Source organism: Crinia signifera, unplaced genomic scaffold (assembly GCF_055691185.1).
Source record: "Crinia signifera unplaced genomic scaffold, ASM5569118v1 HAP2_SCAFFOLD_300, whole genome shotgun sequence".
In the NCBI taxonomy this organism is placed as follows: Eukaryota; Metazoa; Chordata; class Amphibia; order Anura; family Myobatrachidae; genus Crinia; species Crinia signifera.
Genome location: NW_028142193.1, coordinates 94,502 through 118,934, shown reverse-complemented (window position 1 = coordinate 118,934; position 24,433 = coordinate 94,502). Strand labels below are relative to the sequence as shown.

General features: G+C 48.9%; 1 protein-coding gene across 1 annotated transcript in view; it reads right to left on the bottom strand.

Annotated features, from left to right (window-relative positions):
• LOC146055080 (pancreatic lipase-related protein 2-like) overlaps positions 1-21,002 on the bottom strand; it is a gene marked incomplete at its 3' end in the record, with an annotated part of 35,689 nt that extends 14,687 nt beyond the window's left edge. Inside the window, exons 1-3 of the mRNA XM_083168187.1 lie at positions 20,891-21,002; positions 13,578-13,626; positions 4,213-4,364 (exon numbers count right to left, since the gene is read on the bottom strand). Of these exons, the coding sequence (XP_083024313.1) occupies positions 4,213-4,364; positions 13,578-13,626 (201 nt within the window). The remainder of the gene's footprint in view (positions 1-4,212; positions 4,365-13,577; positions 13,627-20,890) is intronic.
• Between the last annotated feature and the right edge of the window lie 3,431 nt (positions 21,003-24,433).

Sequence of the window (24,433 nt, the reverse complement as noted above, 5' to 3'; positions counted from 1 at the left end):
TGTAAGGATATTCATATGCCTATCCCAAGCATGTTTAAATTGTTCTACTCTCTTAGCCACTACCACCTCTGATGGGAGACTATTCCACTTATCCACTACCCTTTCTGTGAAGTAATTCTTCCTCAGATTTCCCCTGAACCTACCTCCCTCCAGTATCAGTACATGTCCTCGTGATATAAGGTTAGTCAGCCACGTGTCCATGTATATTGTGATATTAGGTCAGTGATAACACAGCCACGTGTCCATTTATATCATGATATTAGGTCAGTGATAACACAGCCACGTGTCCATTTATATCATGATATTAGGTCAGTGATAACACAGCCACGTGTCCATTTATATCACAATATTAGGTCAGTGATAACACAGCCACGTGTCCATTTATATCATGATATAAGGTCAGTGATAACACAGCCATGTGTCCATTTATATTGTGATATAAGGTCAGTGATAACACAGCCACGTGTCCATTTATATTGTGATATAAGGTCAGTGGTAACACAGCCACGTGTCCATTTATATCATGATATAAGGTCAGTGATAACACAGCCATGTGTCCATTTATATTGTGATATAAGGTCAGTGGTAACACAGCCACGTGTCCATTTATATCACAATATTAGGTCAGTGATAACACAGCCACGTGTCCATTTATATCATGATATTAGGTCAGGGATAACACAGCCATGTGTCCATTTATATCACGATATTAGGTCAGTGGTAACACAGCCACGTGTCCATTTATATAATTATATTAGGTCAGTGATAACACAGCCACGTGTCCATTTATATCATGATATTAGGTCAGTGATAACACAGCCACGTGTCCATTTATATCATGATATTAGGTCAGTGATAACACAGCCACGTGTCCATTTATATCATGATATTAGGTCAGTGATAACACAGCCACGTGTCCATTTATATCATGATATTAGGTCAGTGATAACACAGCCACGTGTCCATTTATATCATGATATTAGGTCAGTGATAACACAGCCACGTGTCCATTTATATAATGATATTAGGTCAGTGATAACACAGCCATGTGTCCATTTATATAATGATATTAGGTCAGTGATAACACAGCCATGTGTCCATTTATATTGTGATATAAGGTCAGTGGTAACACAGCCACGTGTCCATTTATATCATGATATTAGATCAGTGATAACACAGCCATGTGTCCATTTATATTGTGATATAAGGTCAGTGGTAACACAGCCACGTGTCCATTTATATCATGATATTAGGTCAGTGATAACACAGCCACGTGTCCATTTATATCAAGATATTAGGTCAGTGATAACACAGCCACGTGTCCATTTATATCATGATATTAGGTCAGTGATAACACAGCCACGTGTCCATTTATATCATGATATTAGGTCAGTGATAACACAGCCACGTGTCCATTTATATCATGATATTAGGTCAGTGATAACACAGCCACGTGTCCATTTATATTGTGATATAAGGTCAGTGATAACACAGCCACGTGTCTATTTATATCATGATATAAGGTCAGTGATAACACAGCCATGTGTCCATTTATATTGTGATATAAGGTCAGTGATAACACAGCCACGTGTCCATTTATATCATGATATTAGGTCAGTGATAACACAGCCACGTGTCCGTTTATATCATGAAACAGTCTATGATGCATACTATAACCGAGGGCATTGCGTATTACTGTATGTCATGTCCTCCCAGCGTCACTCTGTATATATGTAACAACGTCATTTATCACTGTCTGTGTGACTATAGCGCTGCAGATGTCTGTGTCCCCACAATACTACTAATAATGATCCAATAATAATAACAATAATAATAATAATGCCCCTATAATACTACTAATAATGAGAATAATAATAATGCCCCTATAATACTACTAATAATGAGAATAATAATAATAATGCCCCTATAATACTACTAATAATGATCCAATAATAATAATGCCCCTATAATACTACTAATAATGATAATAATAATAATAATGCCCCTATAATACTACTAATAATGATAATAATAATAATAATAATAATGCCCCTATAATACTACTAATAATGATAATAATAATAATAATGCCCCTATAATACTACTAATAATGATCCAATAATAATAATGCCCCTATAATACTACTAATAATGATAATAATAATAATGCCCCTATAATACTACTAATAATGATAATAATAATAATAATAATAATAATAATGCCCCTATAATACTACTAATAATGATAATAATAATAATTATGCCCCTATAATACTACTAATAATGATAATAATAATAATAATGCCCCTATAATACTACTAATAATGATAATAATAATAATAATGCCCCTATAATACTACTAATAATGATAATAATAATAATGCCCCTATAATACTACTAATAATGATAATAATAATAATTATGCCCCTATAATACTACTAATAATGATCCAATAATAACAATAATAGGTACTTGTTTCCTAGCACGGCGCCCACTACGTTCATTGCGTAGAGGGCTATTCTGCGTTAGAAAAATCGGTACTCTTTACCTAGCACGGCGCCCATCGCGGCCATCGCGGGCATTGAATGCACTAAAAATCGGGTGCGACGCGACCGACGCGATGCCCGCGATTTCCCATAGGGAACAATGTTAAATTTCTCAATTGACCCGATTTTCCTGTTCAATGCCTCAATTGACCCGATTTTTCCATAGGAAACAATGTTGAATGGCCCACAGAGGCCAAATAGCCACCCTGAAGTGTGAAATGGCCCCCACAATTGTTAACGCCACCCCACGATCAACGTGAACCCGAAGCGTGGCGAGCACAGCGAGCCCGCGAGGGGCGGCGGTACGCGTCCTACGACCTTTTCATACCCCCACTAACCACGTCGGCGTGGAGTTGAGAATAGAATAGTGTGGTGAGCGCAGCGAGCCACCGAGCCCGAAGCGTGGCGAGCGCACGCGGATACCTGTGAAGCCCGCGAAGGGACGCGTTTACCTGTGAAGGTATCCGCGTCCCCTCGCTGCGCTCGCCACGCTTCGGGCTCGGTGACTCGCTGCGCTCGCCACACTATTCTATTCTCAACTCCACGCCGACATGGATAGTGGGGGTATGAAAAGGTCGTAGGACGCGGGCTCGCTGCGCTCACCACGCTTCGGGTTGACGTTGATCGTGGGGTGGCGTTAACAATTGTGGGGGCCATTTCACACTTCAGGGTGCCTATTTGGCCTCTGTAGGCCATTTAACATTGTTTCCTATGGAAAAATCGGGTCAATTGAGGCATTGAACAGAAAAATCGGGTCAATTGAGAAATTTAACATTGTTCCCTATGGGAAATCGCGGGCATCGCGTCGGTCGCGTCGCACCCGATCTTTAGTGCATTCAATGGCCGCGATGCCCGCAATTTTTTTACCTGCGATGCCCACGATCAAAATCGTGGGCGCCGTGCTAGGTAAAGAGTACCGAAAAATTATTATAATAACAATAATGCCCCTATAATACTACTAATAATGATATAATATTAATACCCCTATAATACTACTAATAATGATAGAATAATAACAATAATAATAATAATAAAGATAATAATAATAATAATGTCCCTATAATAGTAATAATAATAATTATAATAACAATAATGCCCCTCTAATAATACTAATGATGATAGTATAATAATACTACTAATACTTTTATTACTATTATAATAAATAATAATACCCCTATAATACTACTAATAATGATATAATAAAAATAATATTTTTACTACTACTAACGATATAATAATAATAATAATAATAATAATAATAATACTACCCCTATTATACTACTACTAACGATATAATAATACTACCCCTATTATACTACTAACGATATAATAATAATACCCCTATAATACTACTACAAATGATATAATAATAATAATACCCCTATTATACTACTACTAACAATATAATAATACTACCCCTATTATACTACTACTAACGATATAATAATAATACCCCTATAATACTACTACTAATGATATAATAATAATAATAATAATACTACCCCTATTATACTACTACTAACGATATAATAATACTACCCCTATTATACTACTACTAACGATATAATAATAATACCCCTATAATACTACTACTAATGATATAATAATAATAATAGTAATAGTAATATTGCCCCCAGTAATAGATGAAAGAGATTTATAGAACTTACGTGGTAGTTGTGAGGATTCTGTCTCGTGTACAGCATGAACCGAGTATTAATCTTCTCCGGAGACCACGGTAAGTGGCCTATTGGCCTCTGAAGGGTCCCAGACCATGGGGCTTTGTCTGTGAAACACCCCAGTCGGTCATAGCAGACCTCCCCTAAGAAGGACAGATAATAAAATGCTTTTATTAAACTGCATATACTGTATTATTCATGAGTTGTAGTTTTGTGAGAAATTGCAAAATTACAATTCCCACTACCATGCAGAGGGGCCACCCCATATACCGATTCCCTCCTATTTCCCCTTTCCTGTGGCCTCAGGTCCAATTTCTCCTTGTCCTGTGGCCTCAGGTCCTATATCATATTGTCCTATGGCATCAGGTCCTATTTCTCTTGTCCTATTTCCTTGGGTCCTATTGCTCCTTGTCCTATGGCCTAAGGTCCTATTTCTCCTTGTCCTATAACCTCAGGTCTGATTTCTCCTTGTTTTATGTCCTCAGGTCTGAATTCTCCTTGTCCTATGGCCTCACATCCTATTTCTCCTTGTCCTGGTGCATCAGTTCCTATTTCTCCTTGTTGTATGCCCTTAGGTTTTATTTATCAGGTCCTATGGCCTCAGGTCCTATTTCTCCTATGTCTTCAGGTCCTATGGCCTCAGGTATTATTTATTCTTGTCCTATGGCCTCAGGTCCCATTTCCCTTGTCCTGTGGCCTCAGGTCCTATTTCTCCTCATCCTAAGGCCTCAGGTCAGGTTTCTCCTCGTCCTATGGCCTCAGGACCTATTTCTCCTTGTCCTGTGGCCTCAGGTCCTATTTCTCCTTGTCCTGTGGCCTCAGGTCCTATTTCTCCTTGTCCTGTGGCCTCAGGTCCTATTTTTCCTTGTGCTGTGGCCTTAGGTCCTATTTCTCCTTGTCATTTGGCCTCAGGTCCTTTATCTCCTTGTCCTATGGCCAAGGTCCTAATTCTGCTTGTCCATCACAATGAGCAGGTGGTCCAGATTATGCTAATTAATTTTACCTTTTGTTCAATGTAAAGAACACAACACATTTATACAAAGCTGTTAATGTGTGCTATCAATGTGTTTCTTCTGTACTGGTGAACTGTTGGTGACCCAGGGAGGTTGTTTCTATATTCCCTCAGAGTGACCATCTGTAGAGTTCTCTGAAGTTAAATTGTCCGATAAGATCTGAGACACTTCTTAAACCAGATTGGGGGTTAGATCACTATGGTCCAGAAGAGAGGTCAGAGATTTTCTCCCTCCTCCAGTTCAGATCTCTTATCAGTCTTGGCTGTTGCATTTTACTGGGTAAGGAATGTATACAAATCACTTCAAATCAGTATTCCAATCCTTCATGTAAGAGGATTAATTATTTAGGGATAGTCATTAGTGTCCAGCAGGGAAGTGGTCAAAATCCCAATGGTGGGGGGAGGAATCTGCAGGTATAACTAAACACTTCTCCCTATAGCTGGTGGTAATTCTTAGGGGATCAGCAAGCTGGCTGGAAGCGACCCGGATGTTTCATGTGAAATCCCCTCTCTACAGAATCAGTACTTGTGTGTAAGATACAGTTCTGTCTTTTTTTAATTCCCTTTTATTTTTGAGTTGTATTTCTTCAGTGTGCACTTTTAAAATCTTTGTAATCATCTTGTAACCATTTTTATCACTAAAGCTCTTTAGTATTTTCTTGGAATAAGTCATTCATAATTCCAGTTCTGAATTTGTGTTGAGGACTTTAGCCAAAAGAGAACGTAACAACCTTTTTTGTATTGTGCTGTCAGGTGCAAGCTTGGTGTACCTTGCACAATTTCAAAGCGCTAAATCAGGCTTTGCTGGTGGCGGCGTACCTCATAGAGGGGACTCGTGTGTCAAAAGTGAACCCCAGTCACCGCCAGAGCTCCTCAGGTTGACGTATCTGGAGGAGCGACTGGTGGGTCCGTGACAACCCTCATCTGTGTTAACATTACCAGGGAAGTGCAGGAGCAGAGTAATGTGTCCTCCTGGAGAGGGTCATGTTGGGAGGTATGAACTATCCACCTTCACTTCCCAACCACAGAAGAGCAGAAGCTGCTGCGGTACTTGTTTCCTAGCACGGCGCCCACGATATTCAGTCGATATTCAGCCCATATTCATCTTATTCATTGTATCGCATCGCATGCCATATACCCGCATGCAATGCGATTTGAAATTGTATAAGCACCCCAATGGGTTTTTTCAATGTTAAATGGCCCCCCTATACGATTTTTAATTGTATAAGCACCCTAATGGGTGCTTACAATGTTAAACGCACCCCCACGCCCCCCCCCCCACTATCAACATCAACCCCAAGCGTGGCGAGCACAACGAGCCCGCGTGGGGCGGCGGTATGCGTCTTCCGACCTTTTCATACCCCCACTATCCACGTCGGCGTGGAGTTGATTCTATATAGTGTGGCGAGCGCAGCGAGCCACCGAGCCCGAAGCATGGCGAGCGCAGCGAGCCCGCGAGGGGACACTAATTACTTTACATGTATTCCGTGGCCCCTCGAGGGGCTCGCTACACTCGCCATGCTTCGGGCTCGGTGGCTCGCTGTGCTTGCCACACTATCTAAAGTCAACTCCACGCCGACATGGACAGTGGGGGTATGAAAAGGTCAGAGGACGCGTACCGCCGCCCCTCGCAGGCTCGCTGCGCTCGCCATGCTTCGGGTTGGCGTTGATAGTGGGGGTGTCGTGGGGGTGCTTTTAACATTGTAAGCACCCATTACGGTGCTTATACAATTAATAATCTTATAGGGGGGCCATTTAACATTGAAAGCACCCATTAGGGTGCTTATACACTTTAAAATCGTATACCATAGCATTGTATGCCATATACAATGATATACGATTTTAAATTGTATGACATCGGGTGCCATTGCGTTGCATCGCATCGCATACCATTGTAAGGCTTATGGTATACGATGCGATGGGCGCTGTGCTAGGAAACAAGTACCGCTGCTGCAGCAGCCAGAGCAAGTCTCCAATAATCCACTTTCCCTTCCCAACCACAGCAAGGCAGCAGCTTCTGAAGCAGCCAGAGCAAGTCTACTACTATCCACCTTCCCAGAGGCGGCCCTAGCCTAAATGACGCCCTAGGCAAGATTTTGGCTGGTGCCCCCTAGCACCGCCACTAGTTCCGCCTCTGACCCTGCTCCCCTTTCCCAGCACAATCAACCCTCATCATAGCAGTCATCATTTTGGTACCACTTTACCTTATATACATTACTCCTCACATTATTCACATTATACCCTAGAAAAAAATCCTGAGAAAATATTGCATTTTATCCACCTCCATGGCCACACTGCAACCCAGCACAAAGCAGTGTGTGCTGGGCAGAGGAGAAGAGCTGTAGCTGCTGCTGTCACTTACGGGGAGGTGGCCCGGGGCCCCCACTGGGCCCTTCCATCAGACTTTGGCCTGGGTAATTTGTACCCTTATCCCTTTCTCTCGGCACCCCTGATAATACCACACAGTAATGCCCCTTACACATGACACACATTATTAATGTCCTTATAAACATAATGCCCCTTACACATTATGCCAACCTTTATTAATGCCCTTCATACACATAATGACACACATAATGCCGTGTCACGGACCCACCGGTCGCCTGCTCCGATACGTCAATCTAAGCAGCTCCGGCCGTGACTGGGGTTCACTTTGGACACTCAGGTCCTTACTTTGAGGTACACTGCCACCAGCCAAAACCTGATTTTAGCGCTTGAAACTGCGCAAGGAGCGGCTTGGCTCGCACCTGCCCGCACAATACAGTATAAAAATAAGGTAACGCTGACCACTCTTCGTTGGCTTACAGGTGCTAAGAATCACGAAATCAGAACTGGGAATATGTATTATTTATTCCTAGAAATACTACAGAGCTTTAGTGAAAAAATGGTTACAAAATGTTACAATGATTTTTAAAGTACACACAAGATAAATGCAATTCAGAAATAAAAGGGAATAAAAAAGACAGAACTGTATCTCAAACCTAAGTACAAATCCTGACTTGGGGGGTTGCCACATTGAAATCAAACGGTCGCTTCCAGCTAGATGCTGATCCCCAAGAAGTACCCCTGACTTATTGACAAGAGGGACAGTTATACTTGCAGGCTCCCTCATCCCTCCCACCCTTGGGATTTGACCCATTCCTTGCTGGAACTAGGGAAGGTCCCTGGCAATGTATCTTCTACAGTCTGCTGTTTTCAAAGTGATTGATCCTCCTTCCTTATCCAGTGAGATGCATAGCAGACAGGCTTCACTGATGAGAGATCTGAAGGAAGGGGACAATCTCTAACCTCTTCTTCTGGACCATAGTTTATGAGGGGTCTCAGATCTTATCTGACATCCTAACTCCAGAGGAGTCCACAGATGGTTACACCCCCTGGGTCACCAACAGAGGCGTAGGGAGGGCGGAGCCACCGGAGCTCATGCTCCGGGCGGCGATTGGTCGAATGGCGCCGCCGGCCCGCCCCCCCCCCTCCGCAAATGACACTGCAAGTGTCTGAAACAAGCATCACACGCAGCGTGCTCAGTGCCGGCGGCTTCCCTGCCCGGCGCCTGCCCTGCTCGCCCGGTCCCTGCCGCCAAGCGTCACGGGCGGCGGGCTGACAGTCACTCTGACCTATGTCCTCCTCCTCTCTCTGAAGTGCTGCTGCTGCCCGGTCCGGCTTCCGGGCAGCGCAGCGTAGCAGCAGTGACACTGTACAGACTCCTCCCAGTCAGAGTCACCTGTCTCTGACTCCCTCCCTCCTCCCTGGCTACAGCAGCGTCATCAGCCTTTCCAAGCGCTGGCTGTAGCCTGGAGGAGAAGGTGTTTTGCTGTCGCCCGTGCCACCCTGTAACTTATCCCATTATTCAAGGTGGATTGATTTATTTATTTTTTTACAGCTAAAGAATGTTTTCTGCTGCTGCCCTGGCCTGCTGTGCTGTATATATCTTTATATGTATATATATTTATTTATTTACAGCTGTCAGCATGTTATATAGTGCACCAGATTCCGTTACAGTGTCTTATATAGCGCACCAGATTCCGTTACAGTGTCTTATATAGTGCAGCAGATTCCGTTATAGCGTCTTATATAGCGCAGCAGATTCCGTCACAGTGTCTTATATAGCGCAGCAGATTCCGTTACAGCGTCTTATATAGGGCAGCAGATTCTGTCACAGTGTCTTTTATAGTGCAGCTGATTCCATTACAGTGTCTTATATAGCGCAACAGATTCCGTTACAGCGTCTTATATAGAGCAGTAGATTCCGTTACAGCGTCTTATATAGCGCAGCAGATTCCGTTTCAGTGTCTAATATAGCGCTGCTGATTACGTCACAGTGTCTTATATACTGTAGCGCAGCAGATTCCGTCACAGTGTCTTATATAGCGCAGCAGATTCCGTTACAGCGTCTTATATAGGGCAGCAGATTCCGTCACAGTGTCTTTTATAGTGCAGCAGATTCCATTACAGCGTCTTATATAGCGCAGCAGATTCCGTTACAGTGTCTTATATAGCGCAGCAGATTCCGTTACAGTGTCTTATATAGCGCAGCAGATTCCTTTACAGCATCTTATATAGCGCAGCAGATTCCATTACAGCGTCTTATGTAGCGCAGCAGATTCCGTAACAGGTTCTTATATACGCAGCAGATTCCGTTACAGTGTCTTATATAGCGCAGCAGATTCCGTAACAGCGTCTTATATAGCGCAGCAGATTCCGTTACAGTGTCTTATATAGCGCAGCAGATTCCATTACAGTGTCTTATATAGCGCAGCAGATTCCGTTACAGTGTCTTATATAGCGCTGCTGATTACGTCACAGTGTCTTATATAGCTCAGCAGATTCCTTTACAGCGTCTTATATCGTGCAGCAGATTCCGTTACAGTGTCTTTTATAGTGCAGCAGATTCCGTTAAAGTGTCTTATATAGCGCAACAGATTCCGTTACAGCGTCTTATATAGAGCAGTAGATTCCGTTACAGTGTCTTATATAGCGCAGCAGATTCCGTTACAGTGTCTTATATAGCGCTGCAGATTACGTCACAGTGTCTTATATAGCTCAGCAGATTCCTTTACAGCGTCTTATATAGTGCAGCAGATTCCGTCACAGTGTCTTATATAGTGCAGCAGATTCCGTTACAGTGTCTTATATAGCGCAGCAGATTCCGTCACAGCGTCTTATTTAGTGCAGCAGATTCCGTTACAGTGTCTTATATAGCGCAGCAGATTCCGTTACAGTGTCTTATATAGCGCAGCAGATTCCGTTACAGCATCTTATATAGCGCAGCAGATTCCGTTACAGTGTCTTATATAGCGCAGCAGATTCCGTCACAGTGTCTTATATAGCGCAGCAGATTCCGTTACAGTGTCTTATATAGCGCAGCAGATTACGTCACAGTGTCTTATATAGCTCAGCAGATTCCTTTACAGCGTCTTATATAGTGCAGCAGATTCCTTTACAGCGTCTTATATAGTGCAGCAGATTCCGTCACAGTGTCTTATATAGTGTTTTATTTTTTACTTTTTTCTTTTCAAATGTAACATGCCAACACATGTTAGCCACGCCCCCAATTCATTACTGGGGGGGGGGGGCACGAAATATGCCCTTGCTCCGGGCACCATGGCACCTAGCTACACCGCTGGTCACCAATAGTTTACACACATACTACATGACATGCCCTGATCTCCCACATAATAATAGCAGACATGTTTTTACACCCAATGCCAGAAATACATTGATCTCACACATAATAATAACAGGCGCCATGCTTTATTCGGACTACCACCTGATCTGATCGTTACATGCCCCTTAAACATACAGATGGAGCTGGCCTCCCTCTTGCTGGCGAATCGCCAGATTGTCTCCAGGCGATTCATCTGACTGAGACGCGCGTGCGTCTCACACGCGCGCGCGTCTCAGTTTCCGGGCGGCGGGGCGACGGGAACCCTGTCCGTCTCCAGTTCAGGGAGACGGACAGGGTTAACAGGGTTAGGCGGGCGAGCAGGGAGGCGGTCGGGACCCGGGGGAAGCGCCTTCGGAAGGGGACGCGTGCGCATCTCGTGCGCGCACGTCTCCTTTCGCATATCAGATGGCGGCTGGCGGGGGATGGTGGCTGGCGATTCTTCTGCCATCCCCTGCAAGGCTAAGACCAGCTCCATCTGTATGTTGCACATTATTAATGCCCTTATACACGACACACATAATGCATGTTACACATATGTTGCACATTATTAATGCATTTATACATGACACACATAATGCATGTTACAAATATGTTGCACATTATTAATGCATTTATACATGACACACATAATGCATGTTACACATATGTTGCACATTATTAATGCATTTATACATGACACACATAATGCCCCTTACACATATGTTGCACATTATTAATGCCCTTATACACATGACACACATAATGCATGTTACACATATGTTGCACATTATTAATGCCCTTATACACATGACACATATAATGCCCTTCACACATATGTTGCACATTATTAATGCCCTTCATACACATGACACACTTAATGCCTGTTACACATGTCGCACATTATTAATGCATTTATACATGACATATATAATGCCCCTTACACATATGTTGCACATTATTAATGCCCTTATACACATGACACACATAATGCCTGTTACACATATGTCGCACATTATTAATGCATTTATACATGACACACATAATGCCCCTTACACATAAGCCGAACACTATTGCACAACCAACCCACCCGCAGACAGCACTTGCACAGCCGCTAACACTGTGACCTCTGCCTCTGCTTGGATACAGATGTTTCCTCATACATCTTGCCTCAATAGGCCATGCAGTTCCTGGCCAGTTCTGCTAACGTTGGGTGCCTTTATTGCTGAAAATTCATCTTATTTGCATTGTTATGTGACTAGGACACACAAGGCGCTTCCGATGATTACAATGATATGCAGCATGCCTATATTCTGTGTGCGACTGTGGCTGTACCTGCATACAGAATGCTATGTTACAGTGATTTCCATGAATACACTATTTCATATGCAGATACAGCCTCACTCACACACAGAATATAGGCATGCTACATATCATTTTAATCAGCAGAAGCCATAGGCATTTGCCTAGTTTGCCTATGCCTAGGGCCGGCTCTGCACCTTCCCTTCCCAACCACAGCAGCACAGGAGCTTCTGCAGCAGCCAGAGGATCACAAAAACCCTCAATGAATAAGCAAACAATCAAGAGAAAAGATAACTGGCTGGAGATGGATCTCACATGGATTTCACAATGATATCTAAAGTGTGCGATTCACAGACCACTCTCTCGATTAGTCGCTTAATAATTTCAGTTTGGCAAAAGTTCAGTTTGTCAAAAGCTTACATACTTGTAGCCAGGGGGGGATTACATGCTTGTTGCTAAGGGGGATTACATGCTCATTGCCATAGAGGGAGTTAAATGATCACTGCCCAGGAGGAAATAAATATGTTAATTGGCCGCCATTCCCGAGGCCGGATGCCGTCCACCCATCTACTGCAGAGGTGCAGAGTCTCTGACAGCATTAGACACCCTGCGCCCCTCCAAAGTTGGACACCACCACAAAGGAGACAGCCGCTAGAGGTCTCCGTAATGCTGTCAGAGACTTTGTGCCTGCAGTGGATAGGCGGACGGCAACCGGAGGGAGGACTGGCGGGGCAGCGAGTGTGGTGCCAGGCGCCCTGCTACTCTTCGGCACCCGGAGATCACGCTTCGCCTTCTCCACCCTCGCTATGCCATTGGTGCTCAAAGCTTGAAGATGATTAGTTAAAGTGTTCGAGTACATCCATACATAAACACACACACACACAAACATACACAGATACACACAAACACACACACATAAACATTGTTCAAATATACTTATGTAGATGCTTTGTGTCTTCAGGGGCCTACACACGGAGCGACCCTGCTGAGAGATACCAGATTGCTCAGCACGCTCCGGTGAGGACACTGGCCCTGACCGGCGAATATAGATTTATCCAGCACCCTAATATATTAATTGTGGGGCGATAGCGTCATCGCTGAGCGATACTAGATTGCTCAGAACGCTCAGGAAGATCGCTCAGCACACAGAGATGTGTCAGCGCTGAGCGATCTGTCGGGGCCCATGTTCTCCGCTGAGGACACTGGCCCTGATAGATTTATCCAGCATGCTGCATTTTAATCGCGGGGCCAAACATCGCTATCACTATTCCCCTACACACGGAGCAGTGTGGTGCCATTTTCTAAGCGATCTAGTGAGAATCGCTCTGTGTGTAGGCCCCATGACACATCTGTAGTACACATACAATAACTACATACATGACGGCGGTTACAGGACCTCACCCTTTAGCACTGACATCAGCGACATGACTGGAAACAAATTGCTGAACATCTGTAAAGACACAAAGATACAAGTGTCAGGGTGTATAATGTATATCCAGTACCTGCTATATTACTGCAACGTACTGCAGCAATGTACATACAGTATACTGCAGTCGGAGTTCCGCAAGGCTCAGTCTTAGGAGTGTTCAGGATAACGCAGGCACGCCTAGGAAACCGCTGGGAGTGTCCGGGATAACGCAGGCACGCCTAGGAAACCGCTGGGAGTGTCCGGGATAATGCAGGCGTGCCTAGGAAACCGCTGGAAGTGTCCGGGAATACGCAGGCGTGCCTAGGAAATCACTGGAAGTGTCCGGGAATACGCAGGTGTTCCTAGGAAACCGCAGGGAGTGTCTGGGAAAACACAGGCAGTGCCGGACTGGCCATCTGGCACTTCTGGCCTTGTGGGCCGATTTTCTGCATGGCGTCAGTGAACAAGCGCATAGCGAAACACGTGTCCATAGGATGCACAGGACACATCCTCCCCTGACAGCCGGAAATGGAGCTGCTTTTCGGATTGGCGGTACCTCCTCCAGCCGCATACACCCGAGCCGGGGCTGACCGGCCAAGGTAACGTGTATTTTCCACAGCACTGAGGCCACTTGAGGCTTCCCCGAGCAGTGCGGACATCCCTGTCTGCTGTGTTTGGGAACCGGAGCTGACCGGCCAGTGTAATGGGTATAGCCCAGAATACAGATCCCGCTTGGGTTTCACTGCGAGGCTTGCCTAGAAACCACTGGTAGTGTCCGGGATAACGCAGGCGTGCCTAGGAAACCGCTGGGAGTGTCCGGGATAACGCAGGCGTGCCTAGGAAACCGCTGGGAGTGTCCGGGATAACACAGGCGTGCCTAGAAACCACTGGGAGTGTCCGGGATAACGAAGGGGTGCCTAGGAAACCGCTGGGAGTGTCCGGGATAACGCAGGCGTGCCTAGAAACCACTGGTAGTGTCCGGGATAACGCAGGCGTGCCTAGGAAACCGCTGGGAGTGTCCGGGATAACACAGGTGTGCCTAGAAACCACTGGTAGTGTCCGGGATAACGCAGGCGTGCCTAGGAAACCGCTGGGAGTGTCCGGGATAACACAGGCGTGCCTAGGAAACCGCTGGGAGTGTCCGGGATAACACAGGCGTGCCTAGGAAACACAATAAATACAGGGTAGGCGGCGCAAAGAGATACTATGGATACTTGTTATAGTAAAAAATCAGTATAATTTTATTTACTCATAAATAAATTAATTCCTGCTCTACAAAATTTAACCCAGTGCATGCCTAACAAAACCAAAAGCCTGCATTCTATTAACCTCTGCTTTCTGTCTGCACTAGAAGTGTGAAAGTTTGATAAAGTGTGGTTATTAACCATTTAAATACCCTAGTGTGCCTAAAAAATACTTAAAGCACATCAAAAAGAGCAAAAAGTATGCTTACTGTAACTGTTTTTTATGCGATGTATTTTTTTTATATGTAAACCCCACCGGCCGGTGCTCTCACTTTTTAGTGTATGAAAATTAATTTATGAGTAAATAAAATTATACTGATTTTTTACTGTAACAAGTATCCATAGTATCCCTTTGCGCCGTCTACCCTGTATTTATTGTGTTTTCTTTTCTAAAGAGGGGTTGAGTATCCCCTTTAGACGGCTGCAGGGAAAAGTAAATCTTCCAGCGCTTCTCTATCACCATTTTGTGCCAAGGAAACCGCTGGGAGTGTCCGGGATAATGCAAACCACTGGGAGTGTCCGGGATAACACAGGCGTGCCTAGGAAACCGCTGGGAGTGTCCGGGATAACGCAGGCGTGCCTAGGAAACCGCTGGGAGTGTCCGGGATAACACAGGCGTGACTAGGAAACCGCTGGAGTGTCCGGGATAATGCAAACCACTGGGAGTGTCCGGGATAATGCAGGCGTGCCTAGGAAACCGCTGGGAGTGTCCGGGATAACACAGGCGTGACTAGGAAACCGCTGGGAGTGTCCGGGATAATGCAAACCACTGGGAGTGTCCGGGATAACACAGGCGTGCCTAGGAAACCGCTGGGAGTGTCCGGGATAACGCAGGCGTGCCTAGGAAACCGCTGGGAGTGTCCGGGATAACACAGGCGTGACTAGGAAACCGCTGGAGTGTCCGGGATAATGCAAACCACTGGGAGTGTCCGGGATAATGCAGGCGTGCCTAGGAAACCGCTGGGAGTGTCCGGGATAACACAGGCGTGACTAGTAAACCGCTGGGAGTGTCCGGGATAATGCAAACCACTGGGAGTGTCCGGGATAACACAGGCGTGCCTAGGAAACCGCTGGGAGTGTCCGGGATAACGCAGCCGTGCCTAGGAAACCGCTGGGAGTGTCTGGGATAACGCAGGCGTGACTAGGAAACCGCTGGGAGTGTCCGGGATAATGCAAACCACTGGGAGTGTCCGGTATAACACAGGCGTGCCTAGTAAACCGCTGGAAGTATCCGGGATAACGCAGGCGTGCCTAGGAAACCGCTGGGAGTGTCCGGGATAACGCAGGCGTGCCTAGGAAACCGCTGGGAGTGTCCGGGATAACGCAGGCATGCCTAGGAAACCGCTGGGAGTGTCCGGGATAACACAGGCGTGCCTAGGAAACCGCTGGGAGTGTCCGGGATAACGCAGCCGCGTGCCTAGGAAACAGCTGGGAGTGTCCGGGAATATGCAGGCGTGCCTAGGAAACTGCTGGGAGTGTCCGGGATAACGCAGGCGTGCCTAGGGAACCCCTGGGAGTGTCCGGGATAACGCAGGCGTGCCTAGGAAACCGCTGGGAGTGTCTGGGATAACGCAGCCGCGTGCCTAGGAAACAGCTGGGAGTGTCCGGGAAAATGCAGGCGTGCCTAGGCAACCACTGGTAGTGTCCGGGGAAAAGCAGGCGCGCCTAGGAAACCGCTGGGAGTGTCCGGGATAACGCAGGCGCGCCTAGGAAACCGCTGGGAGTGTCCGGGATAACGCAGGCGCGCCTAGGAAAGCGCTGGGAGTGTCTGGGATAACGCAGGCGTGCCTAGGAAACCGCTGGGAGTGTCCGGGATAACGCAGGCGTGCCTAGGAAACCGCTGGGAGTGTCCGGGATAACTCAGGCGTGCCTAGGAAACCGCTGGGAGTGTCCGGGATAACGCAGGCGTGCCTAGGAAACCGCTGGGAGTGTCCGGGATAACGCAGGCGTGTCTAGGAAACCGCTGGGAGTGTCCGGGATAACGCAGGCGTGCCTAGGAAACCGCTGGGAGTGTCCGGGATAACGCAGGCGTGCCTAGGAAACCGCTGGGAGTGTCTGGAATAACGCAGGCGTGCCTAGGAAACCGCTGGGAGTGTCCGGGATAACGCAGGCGTGCCTAGGAAACCGCTGGGAGTGTCCGCGATAACGCAGGCGTGCCTAGGAAACCGCTGGGAGTGTCCGGGATAACGCAGGCATGCCTAGGAAACCGCTGGGAGTGTCCGGGATAACACAGGCGTGCCTAGGAAACCGCTGGGAGTGTCCGGGATAACGCAGGCGTGCCTAGGAAACCGCTGGGAGTGTCCGGGATAACGCAGGCATGCCTAGAAAACCACTGGGAGTGTCTGGGATAACGCAGGCGTGCCTAGGAAACCGCTGGGAGTGTCCGGGATAACGCAGGCGTGCCTAGGAAACCGCTGGGAGTGTCCAGGATAACACAGGCGTGCCTAGGAAACCGCTGGGAGTGTCCAGGATAACGCAGGCATGCCTAGGAAACAGCTGGGAGTGTCCGGGATAACACAGGTGTGCCTAGGAAACCGCTGGGAGTGTCCGGGATAACGCAGGCGTGCCTAGGAAACCGCTGGGAGTGTCCGGGATAACGCAGGCGTGCCTAGGAAACCGCTGGGAGTGTCCGGGATAACGCAGGCATGCCTAGGAAACCGCTGGGAGTGTCCGGGATAACACAGGCATGCCTAGGAAACCGCTGGGAGTGTCCGGGATAACACAGGCGTGCCTAGGAAACCGCTGGGAGTGTCCGGGATAACGCAGGCGTGCCTAGGAAACCGCTGGGAGTGTCCGGGATAACGCAGGCATGCCTAGAAAACCACTGGGAGTGTCTGGGATAACGCAGGCGTGCCTAGGAAACCGCTGGGAGTGTCCGGGATAACGCAGGCGTGCCTAGGAAACCGCTGGGAGTGTCCAGGATAACACAGGCGTGCCTAGGAAACCGCTGGGAGTGTCCAGGATAACGCAGGCATGCCTAGGAAACCGCTGGGAGTGTCCGGGATAACACAGGTGTGCCTAGGAAACCGCTGGGAGTGTCCGGGATAACGCAGGCGTGCCTAGGAAACCGCTGGTAGTGTCCGGGATAACGCAGGTGTGCCTAGGAAACCGCTGGGAGTGTCCGGGATAACGCAGGCGTGCCTAGGAAACCGCTGGTAGTGTCCGGGATAACGCAGGTGTGCCTAGGAAACCGCTGGGAGTGTCCGGGATACCGCAGGCGTGCCTAGGAAACCGCTGGGAGTGTCCGGGATAACACAGGTGTGCCTAGGAAACCGCTGGGAGTGTCCGGGATAACGCAGGTGTGCCTAGGAAACCGCTGGGAGTGTCCGGGATAACGCAGGCGTGCCTGGGAAACCGCTGGGAGTGTCCGGGATAACGCAGGCGCGCCTAGGAAACCGCTGGGAGTGTCAGGGATAACGCAGGCGTGCCTAGGAAACCGCTGGGAGGTTCCGGGATAAAGCAGGTGTGCCTAGGAAACCGCTGGGAGTGTCCGGGATAACACAGGCGCGCCTAGGAAATCGCTGGGAGTGTCCGGGATAACGCAGGCGCGCCTAGGAAACCGCTGGGAGTGTCCGGGATAACGCAGGCGTGCCTAGGAAACCGCTGGGAGTGTCCGGGATAACGCAGGCGTGCCTAGGAAACCGCTGGGAGTGTCCGGGATAACGCAGGCGTGCCTAGGAAACCGCTGGGAGTGTCCGGGATAACACAGGCGTGCCTAGGAAACCGCTGGGAGTGTCCAGGATAACGCAGGCGTGCCTAAGAAACCGCTGGGAGTGTCCGGGATAACGCAGGCGTGCCTAGGAAACCACTGGGAGTGTCCGGGATAATGCAGGCGTGCCTAGGAAACCGCTGGGAGTGTCCGGGATAACACAGGCGTGCCTAGGAAACCGCTGGGAGTGTCCAGGATAACGCAGGCGTGCCTAAGAAACCGCTGGGAGTGTCCGGGATAACGCAGGCGTGCCTAGGAAACCGCTGGGAGTGTCCAGGATAACGCAGGCGTGCCTAAGAAACCGCTGGGAGTGTCCGGGATAACGCAGGCATGCCTAGGAAACCGCTGGGAGTGTCCGGGATAACGCAGGCGTGCCTAGGAAACCGCTGGGAGTGTCCGGGATAACGCAGGCGTGCCTAGGAAACCGCTGGGAGTGTCCGGGATAACACAGGCGTGCCTAGGAAACCGCTGGGAGTGTCCAGGATAACGCAGGCGTGCCTAGAAAACCGCTGGGAGTGTCTGGGATAACGCAGGCGTGCCTAGGAAACCGCTGGGAGTGTCCGGGATAACGCAGGCGCGCTTAGGAAACCACTGGGAGTGTCCGGGATAATGCAAGCGTGCCTAGGAAACACTGGGAATGTCCGGGATAATGCAGGTGTGCCTAGGAAACACTGGGAATGTCCGGGATAATGCAGGTGTGCCTAGGAAACCGCTGGGAGTGTCCGGGATAATGCAGGCGTGCCTAGGAAACACTGGGAATGTCCGGGATAATGCAGGTGTGCCTAGGAAACACTGGGAATGTCCGGGATAACGCAGGCGTGCCTAGGAAACCGCTGGGAGTGTCCGGGATAACGCAGGCGTGCCTAGGAAACCGCTGGGAGTGTCTGGGATAACGCAGGTGTGCCTAGGAAACCGCTGGGAGTGTCCGGGATAATGCAGACGTGCCTAGGAAATCGCTGGGAGTGTCTGGGACAATGCAGGCGTGCCTAGGAAACACTGGGAATGTCCGGGATAACGCAGGCGTGCCTAGGAAACCGCTGGGAGTGTCCGGGATAATGCAGGCGTGCCTAGGAAACCGCTGGGAGTGTCCGGGATAATGCAGGCGTGCCTAGGAAACCGCTGGGAGTGTCCGGGATAATGCAGACGTGCCTAGGAAATCACTGGGAGTGTCTGGGATAATGCAGGCGTGCAGGAGTGTGTTAGAGGAGGGTGTGTGACGACAGCTGCAGGACTTGTATACCTGCAGCTGCCGAGTTAAGTCTCTGGCTGCTCCTTGCTTTTGGTGGTAATGTCAAAATTACTATTGTAAAGCGCAACGGAATCTGCTGCGCTATATAAGAAACTGTAAATAAATAAATAAAATCATTCAACGTTGAGCGTCTTTCAATGGGATTTGGACATTTTGCAGCCATGTCCATCTATTTGCACAGCGACACAATCTTTTGCTAGGCGTGATGTCACTCTAATGCGGCTGCGTCTTAACTGAAAGCTAGTCGCTGTGAATTCATGGCCCTGGGGATGAGGTCTGAATTACCCCAATATCTACAATACTGCAGAATGCAATGTCCTGGTTTGGCAAATGCTCATGGTCCAAATCCAAAACACAAAGGGAGGTGTTGCCAAAACCAGAATTCAAAACCACAATCAAATACGGGGTCACCTCTAGTGGCAGATGTCTGCGAGTAGATAGTCACCGCCCAGACAAACGGAAACCCGCCCCGTGCAAATCTGCGAATAAATTGCGAATTCGCAGCCGGGGAAATGTCCAAAACCCATCGTCACAGGATCACAATCGGACGCTTTTTCGTCTGGTCATCACTTCTCGCAGGCTCAGAGAAGCCGGAGACTCAGCAGCTGCAATGGATTCAGGCATATCCCACCTGTTGCTGATGTCACGCGCCCTCCCCTCAAATATTGGGTGCGCCTGCATTTTCCCTGACACTCCCAGCGGTTTCCTCGGCGCCTCGGTTATCTTGGCACTCCCACGGAGCAGCCGATTACCCCCAGACACCCACTTCCTGTCAGTCACCTTTTGAACAGAGTGCGTACATCAGCACAGGACGGGCGCGTACATGCGTACTACAGTCTATCACCGTGAATCAGCCCCTATATACGACAGTGCTGTACAATGTGCTGTATAATACTGTCTCTGTGTCACTGCCCTGTACTGAGTATGACTGATGTATGTAATATACAGAGCAATGCAGTACATGCATCTCTCAGACCATATGTTGTGTCGGCGTATTCTGTGTCGGCATATTGTGTTACCCCACACACGTATCATCAGCACATGTCATGCTGGTAAACGCTGAAGGCAGAGAAATGATGTTTGGCAGAGTATTTAATAGCTCACCCTGTGTCGGTTGCACGGTCGACGCTGTGTACTGTGGTCCCAGGTGGATGTGGCCGCGGTGACACACTCCTCAGCAGGTGCAGAAATACTCGGTGCCTTCCAGCTGCAGCGTTGCCTATGGAGAGAGCAGATGATCTGATGTAGTTACAGAGATACGTCCCTCCAGCCTTACCTGACCCAGCACATGGGGCACATCAGCACCCAGGGGAGCACCAAGTCACATGGCGGACACTTGGTGGCACTCAGGCAGGACTGTGACGCGTAATGTATATGGTACATAGACGCTGACCTAGACAGGAACGCGGGAGTGTAGACTTGTGACTGTCCTCAGAAGGCCGGATTGGGACGTCTCGCCTTCTCTCAGGTACAGAGTCTGACCTTTCACCCTGCGCTGGACTTTGTGCGCCAGTATAACGCTGATCAGCTGAATAGTGATTACACGTCTGGGGACAGTATCTTCCAGTCCAGTCATAAGATACAGTACAGTACACAACTGTGCCAATAATTCCTGATAGTGTAATGTGCAATGTATCATATATCTCCTCATATCAGACTCTGAGCATTACAGTGCAAACTTGTTGTATTGCCTGGAAACTAGGGATGGGCGTACTTGCCTACCCTCCCCGAAATCCCCTGAAAACCGGGGAACCCCTCCGGAAAAGTGGGCAAGCCGTCTGCAGTTCCCCTGTGATGGTGTAGTGTCGTACCCGGTTTCCTTAATGACGAGTTGGTTCAACAACTCAACAGCCTCTTCTTCCTGACGGGAGCCTGTGGCAGAAGGATGGAGACCCCAAGAGAGCGCACCCCACAGAGTACATAGCACACACAGAGAGCGCACCCCACAGAGTACATAGCACACACAGAGTACCCCACAGAGTACATAGCACACACAGGGAGTGCACCCCACAGAGTACATAGCACACACAGAGAGCGCACCCCACAGAGTACATAGCACACACAGGGAGCGCACCCCACAGAGTACATAGCACACAGAGAGCGCACCCCACAGAGTACATAGCACACAGAGAGCGCACCCCACAGAGTACATAGCACACACAGAGAGCGCACCCCACAGAGTACATAGCACACAGAGAGCGCACCCCACAGAGTACATAGCACACACAGAGAGCGCACCCCACATAGTACATAGCACACAGAGAGCGCACCCCACAGAGTACATAGCACACACAGAGAGCGCACCCCACAGAGTACATAGCACACAGAGAGCGCACCCCACAGAGTACATAGCACACACAGAGAGCGCACCCCACATAGTACATAGCACACAGAGAGCGCACCCCACAGAGTACATACAGTAGCACACAGAGAGTGCACCCCACAGAGTACATAGCACACAGAGAGCGCACCCCACATAGTACATAGCACACACAGAGAGCGCACCCCACATAGTACATAGCACACACAGAGAGCGCAGCCCACAGAGTACATAGCACACAGAGAGCGCACCCCACAGAGTACATAGCACACACAGAGAGCGCAGCCCACAGAGTACATAGCACACAGAGAGCGCACCCCACAGAGTACATAGCACACACAGAGAGCGCACCCCACATAGTACATAGCACACACAGAGAGCGCACCCCACAGAGTACATAGCACACAGAGAGCGCACCCCACAGAGTACATAGCACACACAGAGATCGCACCCCACAGAGTACATAGCACACAAAGAGAGCGCACCCCACAGAGTACATAGCACACACAGAGAGCGCACCCCACAGAGTACATAGCACACAAAGAGAGTGCACCCCACAGAGTACATAGCACACAGAGAGCGCACCCCACAGAGTACATAGCACACACAGAGAGCGCACCCCACAGAGTACATAGCACACACAGAGAGCGCACCCCACAGAGTACATAGCACACAAAGAGAGCGCACCCCACAGAGTACATAGCACACAAAGAGAGCGCACCCCACAGAGTACATAGCACACACAGAGAGCGCACCCCACATAGTACATAGCACACACAGAGAGCGCACCCCACAGAGTACATAGCACACAAAGAGAGCGCACCCCACAGAGTACATAGCACACACAGAGAGCGCACCCCACAGAGTACATAGCACACACAGAGAGCGCACCCCACAGAGTACATAGCACACACAGAGAGCGCACCCCACATAGTACATAGCACACACAGAGAGCGCACCCCACAGAGTACATAGCACACAAAGAGAGCGCACCCCACAGAGTACATAGCACACACAGAGAGCGCACCCCACAGAGTACATAGCACACACAGAGAGCGCACCCCACAGAGTACATAGCACACAGAGAGCGCACCCCACAGAGTACATAGCACACACAGAGAGCGCACCCCACAGAGTACATAGCACACACAGAGAGCGCACCCCACAGAGTACATAGCACACACAGAGAGCGCACCCCACAGAGTACATAGCACACAGAGAGCGCACCCCACAGAGTACATAGCACACAAAGAGAGCGCACCCCACAGAGTACATAGCACACACAGAGAGCGCACCCCACAGAGTACATAGCACACACAGAGAGCGCACCCCACAGAGTACATAGCACACACAGAGAGCGCACCACACAGAGTACATAGCACACACAGAGAGCGCACCCCACAGAGTACATAGCACACACAGAGAGCGCACCCCACAGAGTACATAGCACACACAGAGAGCGCACCCCACAGAGTACATAGCACACACAGAGAGCGCACCCCACAGAGTACATAGCACACACACAGAGAGCGCACCCCACAGAGTACATAGCACACACAGAGAGCGCACCCCACATAGTACATAGCACACACAGAGAGCGCACCCCACAGAGTACATAGCACACAAAGAGAGCGCACCCCACAGAGTACATAGCACACACAGAGAGCGCACCCCACAGAGTACATAGCACACAGAGAGCGCACCCCACAGAGTACATAGCAGACACAGAGAGCGCACCCCACAGAGTACATAGCACACAGAGAGCGCACCCCACAGAGTACATAGCACACACAGAGAGCGCACCCCACAGAGTACATAGCACACACAGAGAGCGCACCCCACAGAGTACATAGCACACACAGAGAGCGCACCCCACAGAGTACATAGCACACAGAGAGCGCACCCCACAGAGTACATAGCACACACAGAGAGCGCACCCCACAGAGTACATAGCACACACAGAGAGCGCACCCCACAGAGTACATAGCACACACAGAGAGCACCCCACAGAGTACATAGCACACACAGAGAGCGCACCCCACAGAGTACATAGCACACACAGAGAGCGCACCCCACAGAGTACATAGCACACACAGAGAGCGCACCCCACAGAGTACATAGCACCCAAAGAGAGCGCACCCCACAGAGTACATAGTACACAGAGAGCGCACCCCACAGAGTACATAGCACACACAGAGAGCGCACCCCACAGAGTACATAGCACACACAGAGAGCGCACCCCACAGAGTACATAGCACACAGAGAGCGCACCCCACAGAGTACATAGCACACACAGAGAGCGCACCCCACATAGTACATAGCACACA